The sequence below is a fragment of the Mustelus asterias genome, chromosome 9 (assembly GCF_964213995.1).
Source record: "Mustelus asterias chromosome 9, sMusAst1.hap1.1, whole genome shotgun sequence".
In the NCBI taxonomy this organism is placed as follows: domain Eukaryota; kingdom Metazoa; phylum Chordata; class Chondrichthyes; order Carcharhiniformes; family Triakidae; genus Mustelus; species Mustelus asterias.
The window spans coordinates 73,442,442-73,463,160 of NC_135809.1; the positions used below are offsets into that span (position 1 = coordinate 73,442,442).

The 20,719-nt window shown below is 46.5% G+C and overlaps 1 protein-coding gene across 1 annotated transcript in view; it reads left to right on the forward strand.

Moving 5' to 3' along the window:
* chid1 (chitinase domain containing 1) overlaps positions 1-20,719 on the forward strand; it is a 94,023-nt gene that overhangs the window by 49,424 nt on the left and 23,880 nt on the right. The window contains exons 8-9 of the mRNA XM_078221365.1: positions 10,442-10,543; positions 11,987-12,142. Coding sequence (XP_078077491.1) covers positions 10,442-10,543; positions 11,987-12,142 — 258 coding nt within the window. The remainder of the gene's footprint in view (positions 1-10,441; positions 10,544-11,986; positions 12,143-20,719) is intronic.

The window sequence follows — 20,719 nt, forward strand, 5'->3', positions numbered from 1 at the left end:
ACTAGGACTTCAGACAAACAGCAATCCAGCACGATGTGACTAAACTAGTTGAAGACTGAGGTCAGTTTAAACATATGCATCTTTGTTTCTATGGTGTGTTGGGAACAGGATTAGTGTTATAATACATGTCAGAAACTCCAAAGTGTTTTATGAAGTCCGCCTGGATCATAAGTTTTGCAATTTGAATTTGGCTAGGGTGGGCATGAGATGTTTCACTTCAGGTATGATTCAACTGACCCACTAGGGAGCTTTTATCAAATAAAGTTTATTTAAGAACACAGTTAACATTTAGCAATAACTTTTACCAATTACAAACTAGGAAAAAAGAACAACCATAATATTGTTTAACCCTTGACAAATATATGAAATGTTCTAACCAAACAAATCTCCTTAAACAAAACCCTGGCCACAGGTTTAGCACAGAAAATACTTGATGTTGGACCTTAGTTCTTTGGTTGGAGAATTGAAACTCTGACTTCCCAGCCTTGTAACTTCCAGCAGCCCTTTTGATATACACACAGACAAACTTGAAGTCTGAATAGCTTCCCAAAACACCAGGGAGAGAGGCTCTAGGTACTAACTAGCAAACCACCAACAGTAGAGTTTTCACTCCAGGAAGGCAAGGAGGCCTGATTCCAGCTAGCCAGCAGAATCTATAATACCAGGGAGAGACAGAGAGAAAATCTGCCTGCAAATTGACAACCAGGGCATCTTCTGACTCTGAACCAAAACTGAAAGTGAACCTTTGGATTCTTCTGGGAGGAACCACCTGACTTTGATTTGCCAATCAATCTTCCCCCTAACAATTCAAAAGGTCGTAAGATCCCAGACACTGCATGAAACCCAGAGTAAAAATAAACAAAACCCATTTAAACCATTGAAGCAGCAATGAGAGAATTTCTAAGCAGACAGCCAATGCCTCAATGAAACCAAAAGGCCTGCTTACAAACTGCAGAGAACCTGATTTAAAAAAAAATCTTAATGGCACATTAGCGTCACAGTTAGGGAGCTGTAAGCAAGTCCACAGAAAGTCATAGTAATATGTACAGTTTTTGGTGAGAGTGTAAGTGAAGATGTGTTGTTAAGAGAGTGTGCAGTCAGTACTACAAGAGAGATTACAGATGTCCTGAATCTAGTGCAGGTAAGTAGAAGTGCACAATGTTTCAGGAGTGAGATCTCCTGCCATGGCTTTGTGGGTAAAGATATTACATTGACTTACAGAAATGAAAGTCAGAACTTTGAGTTCTCCATTATTCCCCATTTGTCTGGTCACAGCTGAAGTAATGGTAGACGTTTTACAGTTGGCCTTGGTTCCACCAGGTTAGGGAGGGGTCCTGATTTAACACTGTTCAATTAGGATTGCGCATGTGTGTGTGTGTAGAGATTCGATCAAGGCTGGGTTATCCAGTTTTATTTTGCATGATTAACTGCATTTTATCTAGTTGTGGTGAATTGAGTTGTGTTTATTGCAGTTTATCTGTCTGTTAGCTTTTTTTGGTCCCCCCGCAGATGTTCATTACGCCTCCTGTAATGGCTCCAGATCTCTATGTTGTTTGCATTTTTCTAGTTGGAGCTTTGAGTTTGCTGGACAGTACATTTGCGCCAAGTTTTTGGAAGTTTGATTGTTTGTTGCATGCTTCTTACTCTTCACTTTGTGGACCCCAGTTCCAGGTTGCTGCTTTGTTTCAAATGAGCACTTATTGTGTATAGCTCTCTGGTGCAATGACCCCCACGTGTTGTTAACCTCCTGAAACGTACAGAACAAAAAGAGGCCATTTCACACATCCTAATCGTGCTGCCACTTTGTAGCAGCTATCCAAATATTCCACCCCTCTGCTCATTTCCACATTCTCCATTTTTCTGCCTCAAATATTTATCCTATTACTTTTTGAAACTTGATATTGAATCTGTATCTTTCAGCCAGTGAATCCCAGAGCATATCAATTCCCATCTAGTTGTTTTCCCTATTACCTGAAATTACCAAGGAGAATAATCCCATTTTCTCATAGCACTCCATATAGTTGTAGCCTGTTATCTTTTGTTGCGGTTCCCACTGTGTATCACAGGCATGTTGATGTGAATCTGATTTGCCTCATGTGTGATAGCCAATAGAACATGGCAAAGAGAAAATCATTAAATATGATTTACTCAACACAGACAAGAATAAGAGAGAGAATTGTTGCACCAACTCTTTGAACTTGTCTAATGTGCTGTTCAGTTTCAGGACCTTTACTAGTTCAGAAATCAGGCAAAAACCAACATTCTCCCAGCTGTAAGTTTTAGTCACGCTGCCTGTCTTTCTGTGAAGCAGCAGTAAAAGAGAACATGGCACAGTGATTAGTACTGCTGCCTCACAGCGCCAGGGACCTGGGTTCAATTCTGACCTTGGATGACTGTCTGTGTGGAGTCTGCATTTTCTCCCCATATCTGCAGGGGTTTCCTCCGGCTGCTCAGGTTTCCTCCCCCAGTCCAGAGTTGTGCAGGCTAGGTTGATTGACCATGCTAAGTTGCCCCTTAGTGTTAGGGGGATTAGCAGGGTGAATACTTGTGGTTATGGGGGTAGGGCCTGAGTAGGATTGTTGTCGGCGCAGGTTCAAAGGGCCGAATGGCCACCTTCTCCACTGTAGGGATTCTGTGATACCAAGAGTCAAGAACTACAGGTGTAGGAGAACAGTAAATACTGGACCTCACCTTCGGTTGTCAGACCTAATAGGCATGATTTTCGATTCTCATTCAAAGCAGAAGTGGAGGTTCGCAAGCCTGAAATTTGTTATCTGGGAGTGGCTTGCAGTTCGGGTTGCCAGCTTGTTCCTTCATTGAGGGCATTTGTGTTGCCAGAGGAGTAGGTAAAATCGTCATAGTCCCACTGGTGGAGATTTAATCTGCAGACCATCGCATCTCAGGTGAGAGGTAAGATTGAGAAGACAGGGCCTTCGTGCATAACCCTAGCCAGTACAGCACGGCACAGGAGGAGTAGGTGGTGGGTGACAGCTATCTGCCCAGAAGCATCAGTTAGCCTATGAGGCTAAATAAAAAGCCTATTAAGACCACTTAGCAGAAGCTGACTGGAATTTTCTACCAGAAATACGAGCTGGGGATAGACACAACTTCCTTCCCTCTGGATGGCACAGAGGGAAGGAAGTTGTGCTTCATCTCAGTAGGGACACCACTCTCACCCACCATGGCTGCCAGGCCCCTGCCATTCAGTGGAGGTAACAGCCTGGCAGCTGTGGTCTTTTCTAGATTTGAACATTTTTTGACTTTCCAAGGACACTTATTTACAATGTGAGACACCCATTTTTTACCCTTCTCTCTTGCTCTCTTATACAGCTCTGCAGCTTGCACCTCAGACGATGGGACTGTCAAAATGTCATTGCAGGAGGGCCTCCTTTTGGCCCCCCAGGCCTGACCGCCTGCCCACCATTCTTAATTATAGAGTCATAGGGGGGAATTTTACCATTTTGAGTCGAAGTGCCGGATCTGGGCGTCAGATAGATCCGCGCCTGGAATCCTCTTTGCAGCGCGTCCATACTCGTTTTGCCGGCTCCGGCCCGATCCACGCTGTGTGCGGGGCTTAGCGCTGGTGGACCGATCGGAGCTCTGAACTGCGCATGCGCTGTTCGAAAAAAGTCTGACCGCGTCCGGGCACGGAAAAAAAAGCACAAAGCGGAGAGAGAGGCTCTCTGACAGTCATCCTCTGGTCGGGGAGGGAGGGGGTGTGACCGATCATCCCCTGGGGGGGTGGGGGGGGGGGGGGTGACATATCATCCCCGGGGGGGGGGGGCGGGGGGAGGAGAGGGGGTGTGACGTATCATCCTCTGGTCGGGGGGGGTTCCGCTGCCTGTCTGCGGCCGATCCCTCCTGGCACCATCACTGGTACACTACCAGCCACAGCCATTTCTCCTGCTCTCTCGCACCTGCAGGGAAGAGTAATCTGTGGCTGGTAGTGTCCCAGTGATGGTGCCAGGAGGGATCGTCCGCAGACAAGCAGCGGAGCCCCCCGACCAGAGGATGAGACGTCACACCCCCTCTCCTCCCACCCAGGGGATGATCGGTCACACCCCCTCTCCTCTCCCCCCGCCCCCCCAGGGGATGATACGTCACCCCCCCCCCCCCAGGGGATGAGACGTCCCACCCCCTCCCCTCCCACCCCCCCATCCCGCCCCGACCAGAGGATGACCTGAGTCAGAGAGCCGTTGCAGTCTCTGACCCCGCTCTTCGGAGGCTGCAGACTTCAGACTTTTATTTTGCAGGTCGGTAACAGCGCGGACGCGGATCGGGCCAGAAGACGGTAAAGTGGGATTTGGTGGTAGAGTTGGGCGCGCCGTTCATTAAGTCGATTTAAATGCATGCAGATGCATTTAAATCGTCGGTCCGCCCGATTCAGGTGCAGGCCGGACCCGCGCCCGAATCGTGTGTCGGTAAAGCCGCGATCTGCTCAGAATCGGGTGCAGATCCCGGTATAGGCCCGACGCCCAACTTTACCGCGATTTCGTGCCCAAAAACAGGCGTGAAGCTTTGGGAAAATCAGGCCCATAGAGTCAGACATCAAGTCCGCACTGACAATAACTACCATTCAAGTTGCACTCATCCAATTTTCCAGCACTTGTGCCATATCCTTGAATATTATATTATGATGTTTCAAGGGCTCATCCAGACACTTGTTAAAGATTGTAATGTTTGCAGTCTCCACTACCTTCCCAGGCAATGCATTCCAGATACTCAACCTCTGAGTGCGGTGAAAAATGTTTTTTCAAATCCCTTTTGAATCTCCTGCCCCATATCCTTAAACTATGCCCCCTAGTGATGCATCCCTTAATCAAGGGGAACAGCTACTTCCTATACAACTGTCCATCCCCCCTCAATCTTATACACCTCAATCATGTCCCCCCTCGGCCTTTGCTCTAGAGAAAACAATCCAAGCCTATCCAGTCTCTCCTGGTAGCTCTCATGCTCCATCCCAGGCATCCTGGTGAAGCTCCCCTGTAACCCCTCTAGTGCAATCACATCCTTCCTATAGTGAGATGACCAGAACGGCACACAGTACTCCAGCTGTGGCCTAACCAATGTTCTGTACAGCTCCAACATAACCTCCTTGCTCTTGTACTCTGTGCCACGACTGAAAGTAAGAGTCCCATATACCTTCTTAACTGCCCTATTCATCTGCTCTGCCGCCTCACAGAAATCTGAATAAGTACCCCAAGATCCATCTGTTCCTCTAAACTTTCCAGTGTCCAGTCATTCATTAAATACTCACTTGTCTTGTTACAAAGTGCACCATCTCTCACTTAGCAGCGTTAAATACCATCTGTCACTGCTCTGCCCATCTGACCAACTCATCTATATTTTCTTCTTCACTATCAACCACCCTACCAATCTTGGTGATATCTGCAGGTTTGCTTTTCATTCCCCTCACATTATCATCTATATCATTTATGTATATTATAAACAATAAGGGATCCAGCACTGAACCTTGTAGTACGCCATGTTCACCAGCCTCCAATCACTCAAATAGGCCTCTACCACCTCCCTTGGAGTCCTATACTAAGCCAGTTTGGGATCCATCTCACCAAGTTTCCCTGAATTCCATGTGCTTCAACTTTCTCAATTAGCCTCCCATGTGGGACCTTGTCAAAGACTTTTCTAAAATCCACATAAACTACACCAACTGCACTTCGCTCATCGATCACATTTTCAAAAAATTCGATCAAATTTGTTAGGCATGAACTCCCTCTGACAAAGCCATGCCAACTATCCCTAATTAACCAATGCCTTTCCAAGTGGGGATTAATTCTCTCCTTCAGAATTTTCTTCAATAGTTTCCTTACCACTGACGTGAGTCTCACAGGTCTATAATTTCCTGCTTCATCCCTGCCACCCTTCTTGAAAAGTGGAACCACATTAGCCATCCTCCAGTTCCCTGGCACTTCCCCACTTCTCCAAGAAGATCGCGCATATTGACACAGACACCAAGTTTCTACAAAGATGCAAGAAAGAAGACAAGATACCAAAAGGACTACAGATCACGAACCCACTCAGGTCAACCTATAACACAGACTACGCTGAGAGACTTTGCCGTCGCACCTTTCTCACACTTGTCAACCACCTCATACACCAGCTCTACAGCAAACGCCGCAACCTGGAAACCAAGATAGAATCCATATTCTCAACTTGCGCTCAGGACGCAGACCAGCTGCGAAACTCTGCCAAGCAGATGAGACAAAGGAACTACGCCATCTACATGCACACCAAGAACAGGAAACTTGAGAAACTCGGCATCACCACCAGCAGCAACCAAGCCTCCCCCGGTACCACAGTAGAAAACAGTACCACTGCAGGGAAGTCCATTGTCAACTTGTCGGACTACACACTTCAACCAGATGAAATCGAAGTTCTCAGCCCAGGGCTCAATTTCTGCCCCACCACCAAAATAGACCCCATCAGTCTTGCAGCTGATACAGAGGAATTCATCAGGCGAATGAGGCTGCGGGAGTTCTTCCACAAACCCCAAGAGGCCAACAGCGAACACAATGAGACAGCCAATGAACCGGAACAGCTGACAGAGAGATCCGCGGTGCAGCAACCGAAGAGGAAAGGTCGAATTGGACTCCTCCGGAAGGCTGCTGCCCTCGACTTGACATGTATGCCCAAGCCGTCAGGAGGTGTGTCAACACCAGATTCATCAGCCGCACTCACAAGACAGTCCCGAATATCACCCAATCACAACGCAACGCCATCCGCGCTCTCAAGACCAACCGCAACATTGTCATCAAACCAGCAGACAAAGGAGGGGCCATCGTCATACTGAACAGAACGTATTACTGCAAAGAGGTGTACTGACAACTGAACAACGAGGAACACTACAAACAGTTACCCGCAGATCCGACCAAAGAACACACACCCGTCAACTCAACAGACTGATCAAGACCTTTGATCCGGACCTTCAGAGCACCCTCCGTGCTCTCATCCCACGTACTCCCCGCATTGGAGATCTCTACTGCCTCCCGAAGATACACAAGGCAAACACACCCGGCCGTCCCATCGTATCGGGCAATGGGACCCTGTGCGAGAACCTCTCCGGCTATGTCGAGGGCATCCTGATGCCCATTGTACAAAGAACCCCCAGATTTTGTCGCGACACTACGGACTTCCTACAGAAACTCAGCACACATGGAGCAGTTGAACCAGGAGCACTCCTTGTCACAATGGATGTCTCAGCACTCTACACCAGCATCCCCCACGACGATGGCATTGCTGCAACTGCCTCAGTACTCAACGCTGACAACTGCCAGTCTCCAGATGCAATTTTACAACTCATCCGCATCATCCTGGATCACAATGTCTTCACCTTCAACAACCAGTTCTTCATCCAGACACACGGAACAGCCATGGGGACCAAATTCGCACCTCAATATGCCAACATACTCATGCACAGGTTCGAACAAGACCTCTTCACCACACAGGACCTTCAACCGATGCTATACGCTAAATACATCGATGACATTTTCTTCCTTTGGACTCATGGTGAACAATCACTGAAACAACTATATGATGACATCAACAAAAGTTCCATCCCACCATCAGACTCACCATGGACTACTCTCCGGAATTGGTTGCATTCTTGGACACGCGCATCTCCATCAAGGACAGTCACCTCAGCATTTCACTGTACCGCAAGCCCACGGATAACCTCACGATGCTCCACTTCTCCAGCTTCCACCCTAAACACGTTAAAGAAGCCATCCCCTACGGACAAGTCCTCTGTATACACACAATCTGCTCAGATGAGGAGAATCGCAACAGACACCTCCAGACGCTGAAAGATGCCCTCATAAGAACAGGATATGGCGCTCAACTCATCGATTGACAGTTCCGACGCGCCACAGCGAAAAACCGCACCGACCTCCTCAGAAGACAAACATGGGACACGGCGGATACAGTACCCTTCGTCGTCCAGTACTTCCCCGGAGCGGAGAAGCTATGACATCTTCTCCGGAACCTTCAACATGTCATTGATGAAGACGAACATCTCGCCAAGGCCATCCCCACACCCCCACTTCTTGCCTTCAAACAACCGCACAACCTCAAACAGACTATTGTCCGCAGAAAACTACCCAGCCTTCAGGAGAACAGTGACCACGATACCACACAACCCTGCCACAGCAACCTCTGCAAGACTCAGTTCCCCAATAGTCTTACAGGATTTTCTACTAGAGAGCTTAGAACTCCTGCCTTTACTATCTGGCATACACACACTAACTGAAATGCCCTTCTGTCTTCCATTGTCTCTGTGTATCCCTGGGCCCCTATGGCTAGGGATCAGCACAGTTTATTCTACTATTGTTGTTTCCTAAACTCACTAAACCTTTGTAACCCACATCTTCACTTTGTGGGTTGTAAAACCTCATTAAAAGGCATGGATTCAAACGGGGTGGAATTCTCCCAAAAAAAATTCAAGCTGCCGAATTTGTGTAAAAACTGGAGTAAATCCTGCTGCTTTTTTCAGTGGGATTTTCAAAATGAATCTCCCACACTCTGTGCATCACAGTGCGCTAGCGTGAATCACGATGAAAAGCTGGGGGTGGGGTCTATTCCTACTGGAGAGGCCGGCAGCATAGCACTGAGTGGGCCATTGCACATGCGCCAACCTGTCATAGCGAAGATTGCCGCATGTGTAGCAGCCCTGCACTGCTGGCCTCCCGATTGCTGGCCAGCTCAATCGCTGGCCGACCTCACATCGCTGGCTGTGTGACACCCCAACCCCGATTGCTGACCTCCCAGATGTGTCTGGGCCAGCCCTGACCCCCCCTGGTCCGTTAGTGGGGAGCTGTTGTAAACCCCGCTGGAGTGAAACACTCTTGGTGGTGGTGGGGCGTCACGTGAGAGGCTAGCGGGCCCAGGGACTTCAGTCCCGGGCCCACTAATGATATTCAAATGCTGATTTAAATATTTTAATCAGCTCTACGCCAGTTTCTGTTATGGATCTGACAACACTGGAAATCCGATGGCCGGGGATACGCAGAGGCTGTGGTGCCCAGCGGGACGCTCACTACGTGGCCTCCACTTCTGTCTCCCGGTGCTGCACCGCGAGAGCAGCACAACAGGCTGGGAGTATCGTCCCCAAGGCCTTCAGACTTCCTGGCATCCAGCTCACAAAATAAACTCTAAATGAAACTAGAACCAAGTTTTACCTGTTTTAACACAAATATAAATTAAACTCAAATCCCGGGAATTAAGAATTGTTCGGATCAACGTAGAAATTTGTTTTTATTTACTCGTTCATGGGATGTGGGCATCACTGGCTTATTCAGCATTAATTGCCCTTTAGAAGGTGGTGGTGAGCTGCTTTCTTGAACTGCTGCAATCTCTGTGTTGAAGGTACACCCACAGTGCTGTTGGGGATTAATCAAAGCCTTAAAGCACTAACAAAAGGAAAAGTTTTAATCTGTTTTTCAACATTGGTACGTAAACTAAAATGACGTATTGATTGTGTGCCGGTGGTAACAGCGTTTTCATCAGGTAAGTAATAACTACATAGCAAGGTCAATTGGATTTGAATTCAAGGTGGAATGACAGGTGTGAAAAATGGAATTTGAGATATGAGTTGAAGTGGATGGGATTAGAAAGTGAGAATGAAAAGCGGCAGCGATTGATTGAAAAAGAGGAGGTGTTGGTGCGCTGCAGGCACGTGTGAATTAGAGAGTAGATTTCCAGGCAGATTGATGGTCTGTTACTCAGCCAGTGTGAGCTGGAGACTGATAACGACTGCAGCAACATGCAGAAAAGTTAAAGCAGAGGCTGGGCTCCCCTCCTTGGATTTGAAAAGCTCTTTCAGTTCTGTCAAATGAACCTAGGAACGGTCCAACAATATCACATTCGGTGGAATGATCTATCATAGGAAGACTTAGCATCTTGAGAAAATAAAAACTGCACTTTTATTCAGTTCAATGATGGAGTTAAGGGAAATCTGAGGTGGAGGAGGGAGGGCTATACAGTGTGAGCTGTCGGAGGGTGAGGGGAGGGAGGGGTAAACAGTGTGAGCTGTCGGAGGGTGAGGGGAGGGAGAGCTATACAGTGAGAACTGTCTGAGGGTGAGGGGAGGGAGGGGTAAACAGTGTGAGCTGTCGGAGGGAGGGAGGGTATCCAGTGTGAGTGGTCTGAGTGAGAGAGGAAGAAGGAGGGGGGAATAGTGTGAGCTGTCTGAGGGAGAGAGGAGGTGGGATATTTCTGCAAACTTTGCTGCGTAATGCTAATTATTTCTGCCCAGAACCTTTGGGTGCAACGATCCACCTTTGAACAGCTTGCAGCTTCGAGCGGCTGTTTAAAATTCCATGGATGTGATTGCTGTGTGAATTACCTCATGACCTAACCCTCTGTCCCAGGTGTTGTGTCTAAGCACCATTGTGTTTTTTAAGATTGATATTTATGTCCTTGTTTGAAGGAGCAGCCAGCCAGGAATGTTTGGGAAACAGGATTTTGACCAGCTGGCCCAGGTCGTGGATGGATTCAGCCTCATGACGTATGACTATTCGAATTCACATCGGTAAGATTGGCCCGTAGGATTCGAGTGGCAAGAAGCAGTGTACAACCTGCAATAGGAATTAGAAATTGTTAAACATGTCAATCCTAAAACTATTAAAGATACCAAAGAAGACTGGAACAAACCAGATGGTCCGTCAAGCCCCTCACTTCCCATTCCAGTACAATTTTTACACATATGCACGCACACACACCATGAGTGCCCCACATGCACCCGAGAAAAAAGGAGAAAACCGCAAGCCAATTTACAGAGAATCTCTGGGAATTTTTTCTGCAATCCATGTGAATAGAGCAGCAATATTAAAAAAGACAGTTGATCCAACCAGTCTTATTCTAAAGAAAGGATAACTTTCTTTACTTTACACCAATCCTTCCTATAATGTTCTAACTATGTTACGAGTTGTGGGTTTTACACAAAAAGAGAAAGGTGTGGTATGCACGTGTAGATTCAAACTGACAACAGATTTATTTTGTATAACATGTTCTGATGCTCTACCAACTTTGGAGCCAGCCTCATGGCAATAATTGTGGGCGTCCAATGAATGATGTACTGTAACACTCAGTCCTTCCTCAGCAAACAGTCTGCTTGGAACAGGATTCCAATGGGGTCGATCCTGTTTGGAATGGTATTCCAATGGTGCTGATCCCACTGGGAATGGTGTTCCGATGGCACTGATCTGGTGGGAGCGATGTTTCAATGGCGCCAATCTCGTTGGGAGTGGTATTCCAACGGTGCCAATCCCGTTGGGTGTGGCATTCCAGTGGTTTCGACGACATTGATCCCGTTGGGAGCGGGATTCTGATGGCGCCGACCCCATTTGGAACTGCGTTCCGATGGAATCAACCCCATTTAGAATGGAAATCTGGAAGCATCAGATTTGGCTTGGGTGAGTGTCAGTCTATTTTGGAACGGGCAAATCCAGCCCACATCAATCTTATAAACCAGCATTTAATTGGTACTGAGACTCTGAAAGCAGCAGTAGTTGGAGGAAATGGGAAAGAAGATGGTGTCTGAAATTGCAAAATGTTGATGGAGAATTTTTGAGGATTCGACACATGATCTGACCTAGTTGTACCTGACTGCTGAGTGATTTAACACTGTGAAGGGAACTTTACTCTGCCTCTCTCCAGTACGGTATCTGACTGGGTGGGCCTGTTTCTGTACTATACTCTACCTGACCTTGGATTGCTTGATGCTGACACTGGGTGTGTAAAATAAAAAGTGTTCCATTTATTAGTGTTAATGACCCTTGCCTTGATGGTAAACATGAAGAGCTAGTTTTAATTTTTTGAACTGTTTTTAACTATAGGTTTGAGGTTTTTTTTTCCTGGTAAGTTCAAAATGGCCTTTTGAGTTGAACATTTGTGGTTCAGAAATGTTCAGTTAGATTTGAAGATTGTCTGTAGCGGCCCTGTGTCATGAACTGAAACATTCCTTGTTTTTCAGACCTGGCCCCAATTCCCCTATCGCCTGGATACGAGCTTGTGTTCAGACATTGGACCCAGATGCAAATTGGAGAAGTAAGATTCTTTTGGGACTGAATTTCTATGGAATGGATTATGCTACTCTTGGAGGAACAGCAGAACCTATTGTAGGACACAGGTAGGATATACTATCAGTATCTTACTTTATGATGCTCTTGTGAAGTGCATTTATGCAATGAGGCAGTGTTAATTACTGATGTCGTCATAAAAGATCCACTGGGCAACAGTGATCATCATAATAAGAAAAATATATATATAAACATTTATGTCAGTCGCACTACTATCTTCACAGCTGGAAAGTGGAGTCAAAACCCAAGATCAGCCAAACTGGAATTGTATAGGCTCTGTGGTCTACTCCCACTTCTGTTTCTGATCAAGGCCTTGGGATGGTAACGGTGATATAGAAATGCAAACTGAAGTGGGGCTGTCTTAGTCCAGGAATTGTTCATGGTCTTCATCCGACTGGGATCCTGTTATGAATACAGGAAGAAGTTTAACAACACCAGGTTAAAGTCCAACAGGTTTATTTGGTAGCAAAAGCCACACAAGCTTTCGGAGCTCTAAGCCCCTTCTTCAGGTGAGTGAGAATTCTGTTCACAAACAGAGCTTATAAAGACACAGACTCAATTTACATGAATAATGGTTGGAATGCGAATACTTACAACTAATCAAGTCTTTAAGAAACAAAACAATGTGAGTGGAGAGAGCATCAAGACAGGCTAAAAAGATGTGTATTGTCTCCAGACAAGACAGCCAGTGAAACTCTGCAGGTCCACGCAACTGTGGGAGTTACAAATAGTGTGACATGAACCCAATATCCCGGTTGAGGCCGTCCTCGTGTGTGCGGAACTTGGCTATCAGTTTCTGCTCAGCGACTCTGCGCTGTCGTGTGTCGCGAAGGCCGTCTTGGAGAACGCTTACCCGAATATCAGAGGCCGAATGCACGTGACCGCTGAAGTGCTCCCCAACAGGAAGAGAACAGTCTTGCCTGGTGATTGTCGAGCGGTGTTCATTCATCCGTTGTCGCAGCGTCTGCATAGTTTCCCCAATGTACCATGCCTCGGGACATCCTTTCTTGCAGCGTATCAGGTAGACAACGTTGGCCGAATTGCAAGAGTATGTACCGTGTACCTGGTGGATGGTGTTCTCACGTGAGATGATGGCATCTGTGTTGATGATCCGGCACGTCTTGCAGAGGTTGCTGTGGCAGGGTTGTGTGGTGTCATGGTCACTGTTCTCCTGAAGGCTGGGTAGTTTGCTGCGGACAATGGTCTGTTTGAGGTTGTGTGGTTGTTTGAAGGCAAGAAGTGGGGGTGTGGGGATGGCCTTGGCGAGATGTTCGTCTTCATCAATGACATGTTGAAGGCTCCGGAGGAGATGCCGTAGCTTCTCCGCTCCGGGGAAGTACTGGACAACGAAGGGTACTCTGTCCACTGTGTCCCGTGTTTGTCTTCTGAGGAGGTCGGTGCGGTTTTGCCTTCTCTTTGCTGTCTGCAGCTTTTGGTTTTAAATGTTAAGTTTAACCTTTACTGGGTTAGGTATTAACCCCTAGGCCACTGCACTGATTCTATGATTGTGTTCAGACTGTCAGTCTTTGGGGCTGACAGTCAGGCAGAGTGAAGGCTACCTTCTCCTGTTTCGTTAATGGGCGTGAGGCTTCAGGAATGACCCTGAGAAGAATGTGATGAGCACTTTATCCCGACATGTACAAGTGGATTTTTTAAAAATAGCCTTAAAAGACTAGGTTAATTAAAAGTGGCTGGTTAATCTTTTCAGTTCAAGAATTTCAGACCTCAGCCCTTGCACCTACACAAGATGAGCCAGTTAGTAAAAATACAAAGGCGACATGGGCTTTCACATTATCAATAGCATCAGAAGAAGGTCAGAGACCTGACTGTGGACAGACTCAGACTGAACGGGTTTTGTGTTGTGGTCAAGAAAGAAATTGTTCTGTCTATGCAGCTCCAGGAAACTGGCTTCACATTGTGGGACTGTGAGGAATGTTGAGGAAAGTAACTACAATTGCGGAACATGTAGATGCCTGTGGCTACTGAGTAAATGTGACCATTAATTTCAAGGATGAGTGACTGCTCTTGTAGTAATCTGAGATTTCAGCAAAGTGAAGATCTGTGAGTCTTAGTGTTGTGAAGAAAGGATTCCTTTTCGGATTAATTCATATTCATGACTCCCTCCCCTCAGCATTATGGTGTGAAGTGCTGCAGTAAAGAATGTTTTAATAACACTTTTAAGAAAATATTTATTTACAGATATTAGGAAGGTGGGTGTATGTTGACTTAGATATTTATAAGCTCCCCATCCTTGACCAAGACTGAGCTTGCCCAGTGCAGGAGGGAGTGGACAGTGGACTCAAAGTTGTGGGTGTGCGGGGGAGCTGAAATTAGCCTTAGAGGAGGGAGTTTGTATTGTCAAGTAAACCCACAAGGCTACTGGTGGGTGCTGGGCAAGCCCCTCCACTCCCTCCACCGGAACCACCCCCAAACCCTGAGCACCCAACTCTGCCCCTCCCCCTATTGTGTATGTTCCCCAGCCTTCAGGCTGAGATTTTCAGAGCTCTGAATACTCTGGGAGCTGTTAAAAATGGAAACATTAAAAATGGCAGGCAGAACCAAGATCCGACATCCTATTTTCACTGGAAAGGAAAGGCAGTGGGATGTGACTCAGCTGGGCCATTTGAACTCAGTGCCCCATTTTTTTTTTAATGGAACAAGGGCCTGATCCTGCAGTAACAGTTATGAATTTTGCTCTTGAAGTGTGGGTAAGGTCTGTAAAAGTAAGTTATTTAATTGGCCAGTCCTTTAAAAATTGAAAACAGAAACTGCCTGTCTGTGTCTGAGTTGAAAAAACTCTTCAATGGCTGTTTGTTGATATAACACTTCTGATATCTTCACTGTATTGTTAATGCTTGACTGCCTTGTGCAACCTGTCAGTATCCAAGTGAGGGGCTGTATCATACTTATGTGGAGTTATGAATAGAAATAGAATTGAAGTCTTGAATCAACTTTCATGAATGATATAGTGAAGTCGGTAATAGATATTTAGAACTTTATTTTGTTTTACATCAACCTGGTTCCTGGGTTCAGTTCTTGGTGGATACTAGGTGAGTTGGCATGGCAGGTTCATGGGGAAAGGGTGGGAGAGGCATAAGTTGACACTAGTTTGTGTAAGGGCTGTAGTGGCTATGAGCAGGTTGGAAGGCATGGATTAACATGAGTTGATAGATATAGGCATGGGGTGGAGGCGGGAGAGTGTGGTATGAGGTCTGTAAGTCCTAATATTTAACAAAACAACTGGGACAAAGTCCCGGAGAATTGAGACGGACCTTTTAACCTGCCCACCCTGGCACTCTACAACTCCTGTGGCTGCCTTCCATCTATGTCCAGGGGTGGTAGGCGTGATTCCATCCCCACTCACCTTCCCAGAGCAAAGATCCCACCTGGGGTAGGTGTGGCGAGCCAGGAGTTTTCCCTACTCTATCCTTGGGACTGTCTATATATAACCTAGTCTGTATTGACTCAACTTTGGACTGGTTAAAACATTTTGGTAACAAATGTTGAGCTAAGCTATGTTTTGTGCAAAAGGTGTTTTTTCATAGATGTTGGAAATGGAAAATTCTGACTGGCATATTGAACATAATACAAGTGGTTATTTTCCAGTTGGTTGCAACTATGGAAAATCATTTTGAAGCTGATTGTTAAAGCAACAATTACTGTTCTTTACTAGAGCACAGCGGGTTAAAAACAATGGAGCTTATACAGATGTGTTCTCTTACATGGCTGCTTCTACTCTGCCTGTTTCCCACGCTAGGGACTTGTGACGTCACTTCTAGTGCATATATTAATACAGCAGGGCTCAGTACACCAATAAGAATTCATACAAATACAAATTGAACATCCCCAACAAGTTCAAAATGATCAATAATCAATAAGTTAAAGTTAAATGGTCTAGAGGTCGTTGTTCTCGCATCAATTGATGGTGAATCTATGGTATCTTCTTTAACTGATGGTACCTCTGGTATTTTTGACTTTGCAAGAATGTCACTGTGTTGGGTTTAACTGGCATTGACATAGGAACACGAGGTTGTTTGTGTCTGATCAGTAGATGAAGTGTTGCTTTCTTCAGTGATAGGTGTCTTGCCTACTTGCTCAAAAGTAGAAGTTATTCCTGTTTGAGGAGCCTGACAAACTCATGGCAATGGCAATCTTGAAAGTCCATTTGCATTACAATGTAGTCTTGAATGTCAATATTTAATGGTGTAATTATGGAGATGAAAGCAATGCCCATCCTTGCATCCCACTTGCCACTCATGATAGAATTCCCACGTGTGGTCCAAAAATGATGTTCAACTATGTAAATTCTCTCCTGCACAGGAACTGATGGAATTTCTTTACTCCAAAAGATGGTCCCTAATGCTTCCCTTTTAATCTATGCATAGTTACTTCAGCCTCCCTCAAGGTTTGAGACACAAAAGCAATGGGTCGTTCTTCATCTGACGGCATGATGTGGAAGACCACTGCTCCTACATCATAAAGAGGTGCATTACAAGCTAACTGTAGATAATAGAGTAGGATCAAAATTTATAGGGACTTCAGATTTGAGTAAAGCTCTTTTGGCTTGCGTGAAGGCATTATTGCATTATTCCATGACTTGTCCTGGCGCAAGAAGTTATGTAATGTTTTCAGAATGGGACAAATGGGACAAATCTTCCATAATCATTCAATAATCCCAGGAAGTAATGTAGTGAGGTGCAGGCACCTCTGTAATGGCCTTCTCCTTTGAAGGAGAAAGCCAGTGGTGTCAATCACACGTCCCAAATACTCAACAGAGGATTGGAACTCATTTGTCCTTGCAGATTTTTTTTAAAATTCATTCATGGGACATGGGTGTTGCTGTCTGGCCAGCATTTATTGCCCATCCCTAATTGACCTTGAGAAGGTGGTGGCGAGCTGCATTCTTGAATCGCTGCATTCCATGTGCTGTGGGTTGATCTACAATGCCCTTGGGCAATTCTAGGATTTTGACCCAGTGACTGTGAAGGAACGGCAATATATTTCCAAGTCAGGATGGTGAGTGGTTTGGAGGAGAACTTGCAGGTGGTTGTGTTCCCATATATCTGCTGCCCTTGTCCTTCTAGATGGAAGTGGCCGTGGGTTTGGATGGTGCTGTCTAAGGATCTTTGGTAAATTGGTGCAGTGCATTTTGTAGATAGTATATATTGTGGTGGAGGGTGTGGATGTTTGTAAATGTGATGCCAATCAAACAGCTGCTTTGTCCTGGATGGTGTCAAGCTTCTTATGTTGTTGGAACTGCACCCATCCAGGCAAGTTGGGAGTATTCCATCACACTCCTGACTTGTGCCTTGTAGATGGTGGACAGGCTTTGGGGAGTCAGGAGGTGAGTTACTCGCTGCAGTATTCCTAGCCTCTGACCTGCTCTTGTAGCCACTGTGTTTATGTTGCGAGTCCAGTTGATCAATGGTAACCCCAAGGATGTTGACAGTGGGGGATTCAGTGATGGTGACATCACTGAATGCCAAAAGGCGGGGGGGTTAAGAGTGTCTCTTATTGGTGATGGTCATCGCCTGGCATTTGTGTGGCGCGAAGACCAGAATCTTACGATCTCTGGAGTGTGGTATCCAAGTTTTGAAGATGTTCTTCTTCATTTCTTCCAGTGACTAGGATGTCATCCAGATAGCACTGGACACCGCTCAGTACACTCAGGATAATCCATTGTTCTTTCACCTTCCATAACTCCTGTCTTCACAAGTTGTTCCAAGTCAGCTTCGGCCTAACAGCATATGGTACAGACCTTGCCTTCAACCATTTTGCTTGGCTTTTTTTATCTTTCATGCTCCCTAATTCTCCAAAAACATTTGTGTGCTTCTTAAATTTTTGAAGCCTGATTCTCCATTGGTCATTATGTTGACTTCAATTGAGTTCTGTTGAATCTTCTCCAGACATATACAAGCCATACATGTTGACCAAACAGCAGATTTGTCTGTACACGTTGCACAGCTACTACAATGTGGCCCTTCAGTGGATCCACTTCACCTATATACATCTTCAGCACTACCCTTGACAGCTTCAAGGGAATAAGTTTAAGTTTCTCCCTGAAAACAGTCTCTGGCACCAGCAAGATTGCTGCCCAAGTGCCAACTTCCATCCTTACTGGCTGTTGTTCCAGCAGTGGAGTGACCCAGTATCGGTGTGTAGCACCAGCAATGCCTAGCACATTCAGTGATACTTCCTCCTTGGACCGTGAGTCATTATGTTTTTCTTGACTCTTTTGTACAGCATGAACATTTCTCCTTTTATTCTGTCTAAATGCTATCTTGGATTGTTCTTGTTCCTTGTTTTTTACTTGGAGCTTGCTTTTTCTTCCAGCAGGCATGCTCCATGTTTCCTTTCTGCCCCCACAACTTTGGCATACCATGTCTTTACTTCAGCATTCAGTTGCAGAATGCCTTGGCGTTGCACACTGGTGACATGTACAAATTTAGAGGCTCATGGGTGTTGATTCAGCTGTCATTTTGTGTATTTGAGTACACAAACTCAAATTACTGAACTTCCTTTGCAGCCAGTTCCATTGAAACAACAATTTCCATGGCCTTTTTCAGAGTAAGGTTACTCTCCATTAGCAAATGTTTTCTGTATTGGTCCACAGTGCAGACCAAAGACAAATCAGTGCCAAATGGTGTCATTCAGCACGTCTCCAAACTCAGTAATCTGCAAGTCCTTTTGGCATAATCACGAATTGTACAATTGATTCCCATCTTTTGTGGAACAATGTGCTTGCAAAATATCTACGATCTGTTCATCCATTTTGATGCCTGGCTCCAGATTGCACTAAAATGCAGAGAAGGTTAAACTCGCTAACCACCCCCCATCCCCGTCCCCCTATCACGCTCAGAAAACTGGGGCACCTTAATATCTTCAGCTATTTTGCTTGCCTGCCCAAAATAGTCAAAACTCAGGATAGGAGCTCCATCACTCCACATTTTCATCAAAGGGTCCCATAATAGTGAAGACAGCCGCTATTTTTCTACTATTGGAGGTTCCCCATATGCAGACTTGGCAACGGGTTTCCAGCACCTACTTTGATTTTTCATTCACACAAGTCAGCAACCTGAGCCTCTTATTTAGCACATCAAGCACTAAAACTGCTGCAGAGCATTGTTACTCACGTCCCACTGCTGCAGAGCATTGTTACTCACGTCCGACTGCTGCAGAGCTTTGTTGCTCGCGTCCAACTGCTGCAGAGCATTGTTGCTCGCGTCCGACTGCTGCAGAGCATTGTTGCTCGTATCCGACTGCTGCAGAGCATTGTTGCTCGTGGCCGACTGCTGCAGAGCATTGTTGCTCGTATCCGACTGCTGCAGAGCATTGTTACTCGTGTCCGACTGCTGCAGAGCATTGTTAGTTGTGTCCGACTGCTGCAGAGCATTGTTACTCGTGTCCGACTGCTGCAGAGCATTGTTACTCGTGTCCGACTGCTGCAGAGCATTGTTACTCGTGTCCGACTGCTGCAGAGCATTGTTACTCGTGTCCAACTGCTGCAGAGCACTGTTACTCGTGTCCGACTGCTGCAGAGCATTGTTACTCGTGTCCGACTGCTGCAGAGCATTGTTACTCGTGTCCGACTGCTGCAGAGCATTGTTACTCGTGTCCGACTGCTGCAGAGCATTGTTACTCGTGTCCGACTGCTGCAGAGCATTGTTACTCGTGTCCGACTGCTGCAGAGCATTGTTACTCGTGTCCGACTGCTGCAGAGCATTGTTACTCGTGTCTGACTGCTGCAGAGCATTGTTACTTGCGTCCGACTGCTGCAGAGCATTGTTGCTCGCGTCCGACTGCTGCAGAGCATTGTTGCTCGCGTCCGACTGCTGCAGAGCATTGTTGCTCGTGTCCGACTGCTGCAGAGCATTATTACTCACGTCCGACTGCTGCAGAGCATCGTTACTCACGTTCGACTGCTGCAGAGCATTGTTACTCGTGTCTGACTGCTGCAGAGCATTGTTGCTCGCGTCCGACTGCTGCAGAGCATTGTTGCTCGCGTCCGACTGCTGCAGAGCATTGTTACTCACGTCCGACTGCTGCAGAGCATTGTTACTCACGTCCGACTGCTGCAGAGCATTGTTACTCACGTCCGACTGCTGCAGAGCATTGTTACTCACGTCCGACTGCTGCAGAGCATTGTTACTCGTGTCCAACTGCTGCAGCGCATTGTTGCTCGTGTCCGACTCCTGCAGCGCATTGTTGCTCGTGTCCGACTGCTGCAGAGCATTGTTACTCGTGTCCGACTGCTGCAGAGCATTGTTGCTCGTGTCCGACTGCTGCAGAGCATTGTTGCTCGTGTCCGACTGCTGCAGAGCATTGTTGCTCGTGTCCGACTGCTGCAGAGCATTGTTACTCGTGTCCGACTGCTGCAGAGCATTGTTACTCGTGTCCGACTGCTGCAGAGCATTGTTACTCGTGTCCGACTGCTGCAGAGCATTGTTGCTCGTGTCTGACTGCTGCAGAGCATTGTTGCTCGTGTCCGACTGCTGCAGAGCATTGTTGCTCGTGTCCGACTGCTGCAGAGCATTGTTGCTCGTGTCCGACTGCTGCAGAGCATTGTTGCTCGTGTCCGATTGCTGCAGAGCATTGTTGCTCGTGTCCGACTGCTGCAGAGCATTGTT